The sequence below is a fragment of the Neolamprologus multifasciatus genome, chromosome 4, assembly GCF_963576455.1.
Source record: "Neolamprologus multifasciatus chromosome 4, fNeoMul1.2, whole genome shotgun sequence".
NCBI classification, from domain to species: domain Eukaryota; kingdom Metazoa; phylum Chordata; class Actinopteri; order Cichliformes; family Cichlidae; genus Neolamprologus; species Neolamprologus multifasciatus.
The window spans coordinates 30,814,960-30,827,786 of NC_140442.1; the positions used below are offsets into that span (position 1 = coordinate 30,814,960).

At 45.8% G+C, this 12,827-nt stretch overlaps 1 protein-coding gene and 1 long non-coding RNA gene across 3 annotated transcripts in view; both read left to right on the forward strand.

The window, feature by feature from the left end:
- LOC146520819 (uncharacterized) overlaps nucleotides 1-12,827 on the forward strand; it is a 447,384-nt gene that overhangs the window by 170,057 nt on the left and 264,500 nt on the right. The gene's annotated exons all lie outside the window — the stretch shown is intronic.
- On the forward strand, nucleotides 1,365-8,105 carry LOC146520826 (putative C-type lectin domain family 20 member A). 2 transcript variants are annotated; one of them, XM_085157080.1, is made up of 5 exons: nucleotides 1,365-1,505; nucleotides 3,373-3,729; nucleotides 3,817-4,158; nucleotides 4,214-4,311; nucleotides 4,693-8,105. In XM_085157080.1, the coding sequence occupies exons 1-5, from the start codon at nucleotides 1,469-1,471 to the stop codon at nucleotides 4,828-4,830; spliced, it is 972 nt and encodes a 323-aa protein (XP_085013206.1). In that variant the 5' UTR covers nucleotides 1,365-1,468; the 3' UTR covers nucleotides 4,831-8,105. The 2 variants fall into 2 exon arrangements, with proteins under 2 accessions (XP_085013206.1, XP_085013208.1); XM_085157082.1 differs by having other exon boundaries at nucleotides 1,369-1,505; nucleotides 3,817-4,143; nucleotides 4,693-8,104.

Genomic DNA, 12,827 nt, shown 5'->3' on the forward strand with positions numbered 1-12,827 from the left:
GTAATCAATAAAAGAATATTTACATATTTACATCAGTTTGTCTTCATTTCATCTGAAACACACACGGATCAAATCTCTGACTTTATTTTTGGGATATTGTCCTTAAATATAACTAAAGCTTTCACACAGGGGTCATAAATGATATGAGATAGAAATAAATACCTTGAATTTTGACTGAAATGTCATATTTGATTCCACCACTGAGCTTTCTTTGTCCAGGATCAGGATGGGTTTTATTGCCAAATGTTATGCTATACAAATGCAGACCATTTAAAAAGTTTCACTCTTCTTTTAAACTCCTTGGTATTTCTTTGTGAAGCACTTTGTGATCTTTGCATTGTGAGGCGCTACACAAACAACATTTTATTTACTTTCAGTGAAATTTAGTGGTGACTTTACAATCGGTGCATTTTATTTGTATGTGACTGAGCCTCCATCTTTGGAAGTGGTGCTGTGTGAGACTCTCAAAGCAAGCTTTGCACTTTTAGAGGAGATGCACTAAAACTAATATCATTAAAAACACGCTGAAGCCAAACAAACAAAGAACAAAATAAAAACTATTTGTTCTCTACGATTGGAACTGACATGTGAAATGTGTCGGGTTGTGTCTTCGTCATCACTGATTTGTTTGGAGGAGTCCAGCTTGAACGCTCTTTTGTCCCAATTCTAATAATGACAACATTAGTCAAATAAGACTGAAGTGGTCGGGATCAGCGCTGTATCCATGCAAACACATGCACAGCAAGCAAACCTCGGCCTTGGATTCAAATGAAGACACAAACATTTCCAAGTGCGTCCATCTTTGCTGATGATGCAGCAGACACGCTGACCTCCAGTCAGGAGGAGGAGGAGCACGTTCTTCCTCTCACAGACACTGAAGCCTGAAACCGAACCGTTTACTGCGTTTAGCCTCAGTCCTAGTTTCATAGTTCGACGCCCGTGACCTCGTCTAGCTCCAGTTCACAGCCCGTTCTGCCAGACGTCAGTCTGTTTGCATCTGTAATAACTTTGAATAAGTCATCTTCAGTTAACGACTCTGAGCATCTTTAATCAAATGCACTGTAATGACCACTGGGCTGCTTTTACAAAGTCTCTGATGGACGTGGGAGGAGGAGCGAGGATGACATTTATATCAGAGGAAGAGTTCTGACTGTCACAGCTGCACAGACGTCTCATCGTGTCGGTATGTTATTCATATGTTTGATTTATTTGATAATCTCACACATTCATTATCTGCTATTCTAATAATCAAAATGATGATAAGTGAACGAAGACAACAGTTTTAAAGTTGAACGTTTCAAATGTTAAATATGTTTGATAGTTTTGTTTGAACGATCAGATTAGATAGAAATGAGTGAATGACAGAGACGTCTGCCTCTTTGTTGATGCTGCTTTAAGTGTTGTGATTAATAATGAACGAGCAGATGAGATTCATGAGGACGTCTTCACAGTTTTTCAGCTCTCAGTCATGAAGAGGTGTGGACTGATCCTGCTGCTGCTCTCAGGTCTGTAGACTCATCTCAGTCGCCTCATTTATAGTTTGAATAAAACGTTTGACATCAGAAAATCAAAGAAAGCACAAAGTGAACTGCTCCATAGGGATTATTTTAAAGGTGTCTGTAAACGAGCTTCAAGCAGTCACAGAAACACTCGTACAATCTCCAAAGATCTTTGTCATGTCAACTAAACTTCTAAAGGTTTCTTTGGCTCCAGTTAGAAGTTTGATTGACAGTTTAATAGTCGGCAGTTTGTAACAGTTTGTATAAAGTGAAGTAAAAGAGTAAAGAAAGAAAGGAGTGAAGAGAGAGTGCATGAGCGTGGCTGTTTGTGTGCACTGCTGAGAAAAACACGTCTTGATCAGGGTTTTAATAGTTTTGCAATTTTCATTAGTTTTTATTTTTATTTAGTTTTGACTTCAGATTTTCAATTTTATATCAGTTTTAATTAGTTTTTACCATTTGTTTGCTAGTTTAGTTTAGTTTTTATTTTTATTTAGTTTTGACTTCAGATTTTCAATTTTATATCAGTTTTAATTAGTTTTTACCATTTGTTTGCTAGTTTAGTTTAGTTTTTATTTTTTTGAAAATCCTTAGTTTCAGTTTAGTTTTGATTAGTTTCAGTTATAGTTTTAGTTGTGTTTACAATAATTAAGTGTAACAAAATCCCAGTTTCATCATATCAGTCATTCTGCTCATCCTTGGGTATGTTGCTATTCCAGCTACCATACTGCACCCTGGACAGGTCGCCTGTCTGTCGCAGGGCTAACACGCAGAGACAGACAACTCACATTCCCACCTATGGGTTCTTTAAATAAATAAATAAAGGCAGATGAACAACCATTGATACCAGGCAACTATAAAATGTATATCTTGGCCCTAATGAGACTATTGAGCTTTTCAAGTGCACTTTAAGGTTTGTGGGATTTTTTTCCCTTTAGAAATGTCCCTCATAATTTGTCTGTTTCCACTACAAGACACTTGCTTTATCCAAAACACAGTCATATTCAAAGTAATCCCAAATTGGACTCTGGCGCTTTCTTCCGACTTTTCCTGACATGATTCTGCGCGTGGACGGAGCAGCGACACAGACGACTCGACTAACGTGCTGCCACCTGCTGGCCTAATGAGACACAGCAAGAAAAAAATCTGGAAACTAAACTTCATTTTCACCCTTGACTCTTGTATGACACGCACACATCAACGAAAACTAAACACATTTTTGCTATAAATTCAGTTAATTTTAGTTAGTTTTGTGAACACTCATTATAGTTTTAGTTAGTTTTCCTTTTTTTGTTTTTATTTTTATTTCCGTTAACGAAAATGTTTTTTCACTTCTAGTTTTCGTTATTTCGTTAGTTTTCGTTAACGATAATAACCTTGGTCCTGATTTAATTTTCTGTGTAGAAATCTGACTGAAAGCCTGAAACGCTGCAAACCCGTCAGCTCGCTGAAAGAGATCCTGACTGCTTTTAGCACGTCCGTGTGCACGTGTTGTTCAGCTTTGAGCCTCGACCGCTAACACGTCGTTTTCCTTCATTGTGCACACTGAAGAGGAAAAATCGTCCAAATACATGTGCAATAAGGCCAGAGTGAAAAACAAGCTTAGCACTGTTAAAGCAGCTTTTTAACCTGATGTGAGAGTTTCGCCCTGCAGCAGGAAACCAGTGTGTAGGTGTCCACAGGCACCGTAAACACCTTTTAACCAGTACACGAGTTACACATCCTTTGAAGGACACATATATTAACATGTCTTTAAAGATGTCAACAAAACATTCGCGTTGTGGTCGTATGTAAAGAATTTATTCTCCTGATGACTAAAATAGTCGAGCTGAGGTGAGTCTGTGACCGCGCTGACTGACTCGTGTCCTCTCAGGTTACGTGATGGTCTGCCATCTTCAGTCTGGTCAGTTAGTCAGACAGCTCTACTTCATTAACGTGACAAAGTCCTGGAACGATGCTCAGCAACACTGCAGAGATGAGTACATTGACCTCGCCATCGTTAACAGCTCAGCTCTCATCCAGGAAGCTCAGAAAAGGGCGGGGAGCACCGAGGCGTGGATCGGACTCTCCAGGAGCTGGAAATGGTCTCAAACTGGTCCAGTTCAGTCATCCTGGTTTAATTCGTGGTACCCGGGACAGCCAGGGACTGATGAGTGTGTGATAATAGCTGGATATGGATCATGGTTCACTTCACCGTGCTCAGCTTATTATTACTTTGTCTGCTATGACGGTGAGTGTTTCAGACTTTGGTTCCAGGGTTTGACAAACTGAACATTTCAGCTGCAGGTTTGAATCCAGCTGATCGTTTGTCTTTCAGCTGCGACTAACAAACACATCCTGGTCGAGATCTTGATGACCTGGTCTGATGCTCAGTCTTACTGCAGACAGACGTACACAGACCTGAGCACCATCAACGACACGCAGGACAACAGCCGGGTCACTAACACGATGCCATCTTATTATTTGAGTTGGATTGGACTGTACAGAAAATACTGGACGTGGTCAAACTCGAGCACAGCCTCCAACCTGCTGTGGGGGCCCTGGCAGCCTGACAACAGTCTAAACTGTGCCACAATAGTCGGATCAACAGGCTCCTTCAACAGTCGTAACTGTGATGACCAACGCCCCTTCCTCTGCTCCAGAGGTGAGTCTGTCCTCTGTGTTTCTGCACAGTCTGGTCCTCCTGGGCTCATCAGCCTTTTCTTTCTCTGCAGATGTCAAACCTTCAGTCCTGAGGTCAGTGAAGGTTCAGCTGAGGGCGGGATCTGCAGACCTGAACGACCCCACAGTGCAAGAATCCATCCTGCAGCAGGTCAGAGGTCACACGGGCCCCGATACAAGGAACAGACCACTGTAACTACTGTGAAATGATAGAGAGCAGTGAGTCTGTGCAGGTTCAGGGACACGTGACAGCACACAGCTGCAGAGATACGGGGCTCGTTTAATGCAATCCCATCCATTTGTATTATTTAACCTTTTTTTAACTGGTAACTTGAAGATTTAATTTCAGATTACTGTGAGGAGACGAAGTGAACCAATGACAGGCAACGAGGCCTAATTCTTCAGTTTCATCCCCATCAGTTCATTTAGTTCATTTCCCCCAGAAACAGCACGAACAACGTTTTCTGCTCACTACAGAAACAACGGCTGATAAATGAGGAGCTTCTGTTAATGTGAGAAAACTGTGTTTCAGGTGAGGGAGAAGCTGGTGGAGCAAGGGATCAGAGAGGAGGTGAAGCTGAGGTGGAGGACGCAGCCTGATGGGAAGGTTTTCCACAGAGAGGAGGAGACAGCCGGTTACTGTGAGGAGGAAGACTGTGGGTCGGTTTAGTCTGAACGTTATTGGCTGATGTTCCTCAGATGATCTGCTGTGTAATTCAACTTATTTCCATCTCTGTACTCTGACTGCTAGACTGTAACAGCGTAGCTTTGCATGACTGACAGTTGGAAATCATCCTTCTTTATCCTGAGCTCAGATCACAGAGTGTCTGATGTTTTATGCTTCTTTGTTTCTTCTGATTGGTGAAGCTAAAGTTTGCAGGTGAGCAGGTGAGCGGACCTTCTGTGTCTCAGATATAAATGTTCATGATATCCTGTCTCTACATATGAAAGTTCAAGAGGAGAAAAAGGTGAAACTGAGTGTTCAGAGCAGCCTGATGTCTGACATAATATTCTAGTCTACCTGACTAGAATATTTGTGGTGTTCTTCGTGAACGGAGCAGAGTAGCAGGGTGTGATCGCGGCGTCACCAGCGTCAGGATTGGCTCAGCTGCTCTGTGCGCGCTGACAGTTTCGCTTCCTTAGACCATTTCAGAGGAAAGCAAAACCAGAAGAACGATCTAGAACGTGTGGGGCTGTGCACGGAGCCATGGCGCCCTGTTCATGGCCAGCTTCTGGTGACGCTGGAGCCGAGAGCTGCTATGTCAATGAGACACATGGAAACTGATAAATATACATATATATGTATATATTGAAAAGATGACAATTAAAATGATCTAACAACCCCGTGATGTGTCGGTGATTTTATACACGACTCGTGTAGTTACAACCTTTGATCTGCTCTGCTGTTTAACAGTAATGAGTGCAAATTGAAAGATTTGAAAGCCTCAAATTCAAACAGCTTTTAACGAAAGAAAGCTGTGGCCGCGCGCACAGAAAACATGTTACTTTGTTTGTTGTCCGTGTTACAATCCGCGCTGTGAGCACAGCACTGGAGAGATGCAGGCGGAAGGAGTCGGGCTATTGCTCGGAGGTAGACAGCGGGGAAAGTGCAGTCTACAGCCCGATACGTCGATGCACAGTGGGGCTCTGATTTGATATGCTGAAGCCTCCAGAGAAGAATCCACATTAACACACGGACAGAATTTTATTGTAGTTAACATTTTAATTTTGATTCTTTTTGAAATGATTTGTCACCAAGAATGATCCTTCTATTGCACATTTGGACAGCTGTACGCATTTCGTCTTTAAAACGCGTCCCTCCCGTCAACAGGATGATGTTGAATCCAGCATTATAAGATTTAACAGTCTGATTATAGAGTGGTGTAACACACGATGTCGGGCAAAAGGCCCCATGAATGCTCGGTTTGAATTCAAGCAGTTCATAAAAGGGAAAAGCACCCACAGTCTGTGCGTAAAAACACCAGGAGCACCGTTCCCTCAGTTGTGTGTTTCAATTCCTGTCCGCAAAGAGAAGACTGTAATCGTGTATGCTTTCCATCATGTCATCACAAATCACATCACGAGAATATCTGTGGCGTTCTTCGTGAACGGAGTAGATGTGTTGACTTTTGATTCAGCAAACTGCCTCAGAGTAAAACACCGCTGTAGAAGGACCCACAGACACGCAGCGTGCACTGTTTCTCTTTGAATTCACGACCCACAGCCATGTACTTTCTGGGTTGGCACACACATAATTGCAGTGCAGCTCTCCCGGTGTGGCGCGCACAGCTTCTTTCGATGCCTCCTCTTCTCCACTCCAGCGTCACTAAACGCAGTAGAGAGCTCGTCAGTGCCATCACCACCACCTGTCCACTCACCTGCCCGGCACCGCCACTTGAGCTCACTGTACCGGCCCTCCCCTGAAGCTGAGCCAGGAACCACACCTCCGCCACTAACGGACACCTGTTTGCGCTCCACATACCGTACTGTGGATGTCAGTCTAGGTCCTCGGGATCGTGTCTTTCACCGATCTCGTGCCGTCCTCGATAGAAATCCCCGCGTAATGATGTCTGTCTAAAGAGGTCGTAATGGGAACCGCGTATGAGCTCCAAACACTGAATCTCAGGGTGTCGTTAAGATCCTCGATGGTGGCTTAGACCGCTCTCTGTCGGTCGTGAATTTTCCCCCTCACCGACACCCCCACTGGATGATCTCTGTCCCCGACCGACAAATAGGTTATGATGGCGGTAAAACATGAAACAACATGAAACCTGAAATACAGAACTGGCGGACACCAGCTTCTCTTCTACAGTTTGTCAAAAGCTGCTCGCAGCGTGGACGAGGCCATGCGCGCAGGTGCTGGTTGATGAAGCTGAGCGCACAGCGACCGGCTCTCCGCGAGTCAGTGTGTGCCTGCATTTCCCCGCAACTGCCAGAGTCATTTCGCCGCCGTCGCTCCCGTGCTGTGCTCACAGCGTGGATTTCAACAGTGAAAGCATACACGACTACTGTCTTCAATTCGTCGACATACATTTAAAACACCTCTACTCTGCCGTCGCTTTTGTGCTTGTTGAAGCACACCTTTCAGTGTGTATGAATCCGCGGGAGTTTGTGCTCTCCCTGTCCTGGCGTGGTTCGGAGCGCAGGCGATAGTAAAGAAGAAAGTGTGAATCGAGGAAGCTCGCGCCACCGGTCTCGCTCTGGCCGTTTGCAAGTACAGTAGGAGTGCCAAGCGAGTGCATTCAAGTGGGCGGGATCAGCTGTGGGTTAGATGATAAAAAGCCGGAGCAGACAGATCCATTCATTATTTCAATAGCAGACTGGAACAAAAGCTGTTGACACATGAACGAAAATTTGATGAACACACTCGACAAGATCCACACAGACCAACTTCAACTCGTGTTCTGAATGAACCTACTTTAAGATTGCCACTTCGTTGATCTGCTCCAGAATAAAATGTTGCTTGGGAGGAAACAATAGTCAATACATCTTTGTAGAGTACAACGTTCAAAGAAAGGAGACAGGCCGGTGGTGTCGGTGTCGATAAATGTCATCGCATTTGAAATAGAAGTGCAGGGATTGGAGTGATCGTTTATTTGAAAGGCTGACTGAGCAGAAAACTCTCGGCTGAATAAGTGCACTTTGAAATATTAAAGATACTGCTTTCCTCACTGTCACGCACTCTTCGAGCCCCCGCAGAGATTCACCAAAGCATTTGTTGCACTCGAACTAAAACAAACTATGGATGGAGGCGCTGGACGTGCCAGTGCCGCACAGCAGCAGACGCCGCTTTGGGTCTTGTGTTTGTTCTCTCGGCTTCGGATCCAGCTAAATTATAACGACACTCACGGGCTGGTCGCAACACTTCACGTGTCCAACGAAAGGCTTGCTGTGATCTACCTGACTAGAATATTTGTGGTGTTCTTCGTGAACGGAGCAGAGTAGCAGGGTGTGGTCGCGGTGTCACCAGCGTCAGGATTGGCTCAGCTGCTCTGTGCGCGCTGACAGTTTCGCTTCCTTAGACCATTTCAGAGGAAAGCAAAACCAGAAGAACGATCTAGAACGTGTGGGGCTGTGCACGGAGCCATGGCGCCCTGTTCATGGCCAGCTTCTGGTGACGCTGGAGCCGAGAGCTGCTATGTCAATGAGACACATGGAAACTGATAAATATACATATATATGTATATATTGAAAAGATGACAATTAAAATGATCTAACAACCCCGTGATGTGTCGTTGATTTTATACACGACTCGTGTAGTTACAACCTTTGATCTGCTCTGCTGTTTAACAGTAATGAGTGCAAATTGAAAGATTTGAAAGCCTCAAATTCAAACAGCTTTTAACGAAAGAAAGCTGTGGCCGCGCGCACAGAAAACATGTTACTTTGTTTGTTGTCCGTGTTACAATCCGCGCTGTGAGCACAGCACTGGAGAGATGCAGGCGGAAGGAGTCGGGCTATTGCTCGGAGGTAGACAGCGGGGAAAGTGCAGTCTACAGCCCGATACGTCGATGCGCAGTGGGGCTCTGATTTGATATGCTGAAGCCTCCAGAGAAGAATCCACATTAACACACGGACAGAATTTTATTGTAGTTAACATTTTAATTTTGATTCTTTTTGAAATGATTTGTCACCAAGAATGATCCTTCTATTGCACATTTGGACAGCTGTACGCATTTCGTCTTTAAAACGCGTCCCTCCCGTCAACAGGATGATGTTGAATCCAGCATTATAAGATTTAACAGTCTGATTATAGAGTGGTGTAACACACGATGTCGGGCAAAAGGCCCCATGAATGCTCGGGTTGAATTCAAGCAGTTCATAAAAGGGAAAAGCACCCACAGTCTGTGCGTAAAAACACCAGGAGCACCGTTCCCTCAGTTGTGTGTTTCAATTCCTGTCCGCAAAGAGAAGACTGTAATCGTGTATGCTTTCCATCATGTCATCACAAATCACATCACGAGAATATCTGTGGCGTTCTTCGTGAACGGAGTAGATGTGTTGACTTTTGATTCAGCAAACTGCCTCAGAGTAAAACACCGCTGTAGAAGGACCCACAGACACGCAGCGTGCACTGTTTCTCTTTGAATTCACGACCCACAGCCATGTACTTTCTGGGTTGGCACACACATAATTGCAGTGCAGCTCTCCCGGTGTGGCGCGCACAGCTTCTTTCGATGCCTCCTCTTCTCCACTCCAGCGTCACTAAACGCAGTAGAGAGCTCGTCAGTGCCATCACCACCACCTGTCCACTCACCTGCCCGGCACCGCCACTTGAGCTCACTGTACCGGCCCTCCCCTGAAGCTGAGCCAGGAACCACACCTCCGCCACTAACGGACACCTGTTTGCGCTCCACATACCGTACTGTGGATGTCAGTCTAGGTCCTCGGGATCGTGTCTTTCACCGATCTCGTGCCGTCCTCGATAGAAATCCCCGCGTAATGATGTCTGTCTAAAGAGGTCGTAATGGGAACCGCGTATGAGCTCCAAACACTGAATCTCAGGGTGTCGTTAAGATCCTCGATGGTGGCTTAGACCGCTCTCTGTCGGTCGTGAATTTTCCCCCTCACCGACACCCCCACTGGATGATCTCTGTCCCCGACCGACAAATAGGTTATGATGGCGGTAAAACATGAAACAACATGAAACCTGAAATACAGAACTGGCGGACACCAGCTTCTCTTCTACAGTTTGTCAAAAGCTGCTCGCAGCGTGGACGAGGCCATGCGCGCAGGTGCTGGTTGATGAAGCTGAGCGCACAGCGACCGGCTCTCCGCGAGTCAGTGTGTGCCTGCATTTCCCCGCAACTGCCAGAGTCATTTCGCCGCCGTCGCTTCCGTGCTGTGCTCACAGCGTGGATTTCAACAGTGAAAGCATACACGACTACTGTCTTCAATTCGTCGACATACATTTAAAACACCTCTACTCTGCCGTCGCTTTTGTGCTTGTTGAAGCACACCTTTCAGTGTGTATGAATCCGCGGGAGTTTGTGCTCTCCCTGTCCTGGCGTGGTTCGGAGCGCAGGCGATAGTAAAGAAGAAAGTGTGAATCGAGGAAGCTCGCGCCACCGGTCTCGCTCTGGCCGTTTGCAAGTACAGTAGGAGTGCCAAGCGAGTGCATTCAAGTGGGCGGGATCAGCTGTGGGTTAGATGATAAAAAGCCGGAGCAGACAGATCCATTCATTATTTCAATAGCAGACTGGAACAAAAGCTGTTGACACATGAACGAAAATTTGATGAACACACTCGACAAGATCCACACAGACCAACTTCAACTCGTGTTCTGAATGAACCTACTTTAAGATTGCCACTTCGTTGATCTGCTCCAGAATAAAATGTTGCTTGGGAGGAAACAATAGTCAATACATCTTTGAAGAGTACAACGTTCAAAGAAAGGAGACAGGCCGGTGGTGTCGGTGTCGATAAATGTCATCGCATTTGAAATAGAAGTGCAGGGATTGGAGTGATCGTTTATTTGAAAGGCTGACTGAGCAGAAAACTCTCGGCTGAATAAGTGCACTTTGAAATATTAAAGATACTGCTTTCCTCACTGTCACGCACTCTTCGAGCCCCCGCAGAGATTCACCAAAGCATTTGTTGCACTCGAACTAAAACAAACTATGGATGGAGGCGCTGGACGTGTCAGTGCCGCACAGCAGCAGACGCCGCTTTGGGTCTTGTGTTTGTTCTCTCGGCTTCGGATCCAGCTAAATTATAACGACACTCACGGGCTGGTCGCAACACTTCACGTGTCCAACGAAAGGCTTGCTGTGATCTACCTGACTAGAATATTTGTGGTGTTCTTCGTGAACGGAGCAGAGTAGCAGGGTGTGGTCGCGGCGTCACCAGCGTCAGGATTGGCTCAGCTGCTCTGTGCGCGCTGACAGTTTCGCTTCCTTAGACCATTTCAGAGGAAAGCAAAACCAGAAGAACGATCTAGAACGTGTGGGGCTGTGCACGGAGCCATGGCGCCCTGTTCATGGCCAGCTTCTGGTGACGCTGGAGCCGAGAGCTGCTATGTCAATGAGACACATGGAAACTGATAAATATACATATATATGTATATATTGAAAAGATGACAATTAAAATGATCTAACAACCCCGTGATGTGTCGGTGATTTTATACACGACTCGTGTAGTTACAACCTTTGATCTGCTCTGCTGTTTAACAGTAATTAGTGCAAATTGAAAGATTTGAAAGCCTCAAATTCAAACAGCTTTTAACGAAAGAAAGCTGTGGCCGCGCGCACAGAAAACATGTTACTTTGTTTGTTGTCCGTGTTACAATCCGCGCTGTGAGCACAGCACTGGAGAGATGCAGGCGGAAGGAGTCGGGCTATTGCTCGGAGGTAGACAGCGGGGAAAGTGCAGTCTACAGCCCGATACGTCGATGCGCAGTGGGGCTCTGATTTGATATGCTGAAGCCTCCAGAGAAGAATCCACATTAACACACGGACAGAATTTTATTGTAGTTAACATTTTAATTTTGATTCTTTTTGAAATGATTTGTCACCAAGAATGATCCTTCTATTGCACATTTGGACAGCTGTACGCATTTCGTCTTTAAAACGCGTCCCTCCCGTCAACAGGATGATGTTGAATCCAGCATTATAAGATTTAACAGTCTGATTATAGAGTGGTGTAACACACGATGTCGGGCAAAAGGCCCCATGAATGCTCGGTTTGAATTCAAGCAGTTCATAAAAGGGAAAAGCACCCACAGTCTGTGCGTAAAAACACCAGGAGCACCGTTCCCTCAGTTGTGTGTTTCAATTCCTGTCCGCAAAGAGAAGACTGTAATCGTGTATGCTTTCCATCATGTCATCACAAATCACATCACGAGAATATCTGTGGCGTTCTTCGTGAACGGAGTAGATGTGTTGACTTTTGATTCAGCAAACTGCCTCAGAGTAAAACACCGCTGTAGAAGGACCCACAGACACGCAGCGTGCACTGTTTCTCTTTGAATTCACGACCCACAGCCATGTACTTTCTGGGTTGGCACACACATAATTGCAGTGCAGCTCTCCCGGTGTGGCGCGCACAGCTTCTTTCGATGCCTCCTCTTCTCCACTCCAGCGTCACTAAACGCAGTAGAGAGCTCGTCAGTGCCATCACCACCACCTGTCCACTCACCTGCCCGGCACCGCCACTTGAGCTCACTGTACCGGCCCTCCCCTGAAGCTGAGCCAGGAACCACACCTCCGCCACTAACGGACACCTGTTTGCGCTCCACATACCGTACTGTGGATGTCAGTCTAGGTCCTCGGGATCGTGTCTTTCACCGATCTCGTGCCGTCCTCGATAGAAATCCCCGCGTAATGATGTCTGTCTAAAGAGGTCGTAATGGGAACCGCGTATGAGCTCCAAACACTGAATCTCAGGGTGTCGTTAAGATCCTCGATGGTGGCTTAGACCGCTCTCTGTCGGTCGTGAATTTTCCCCCTCACCGACACCCCCACTGGATGATCTCTGTCCCCGACCGACAAATAGGTTATGATGGCGGTAAAACATGAAACAACATGAAACCTGAAATACAGAACTGGCGGACACCAGCTTCTCTTCTACAGTTTGTCAAAAGCTGCTCGCAGCGTGGACGAGGCCATGCGCGCAGGTGCTGGTTGATGAAGCTGAGCGCACAGCGACCGGCTCTCCGCGAGTCAGTGT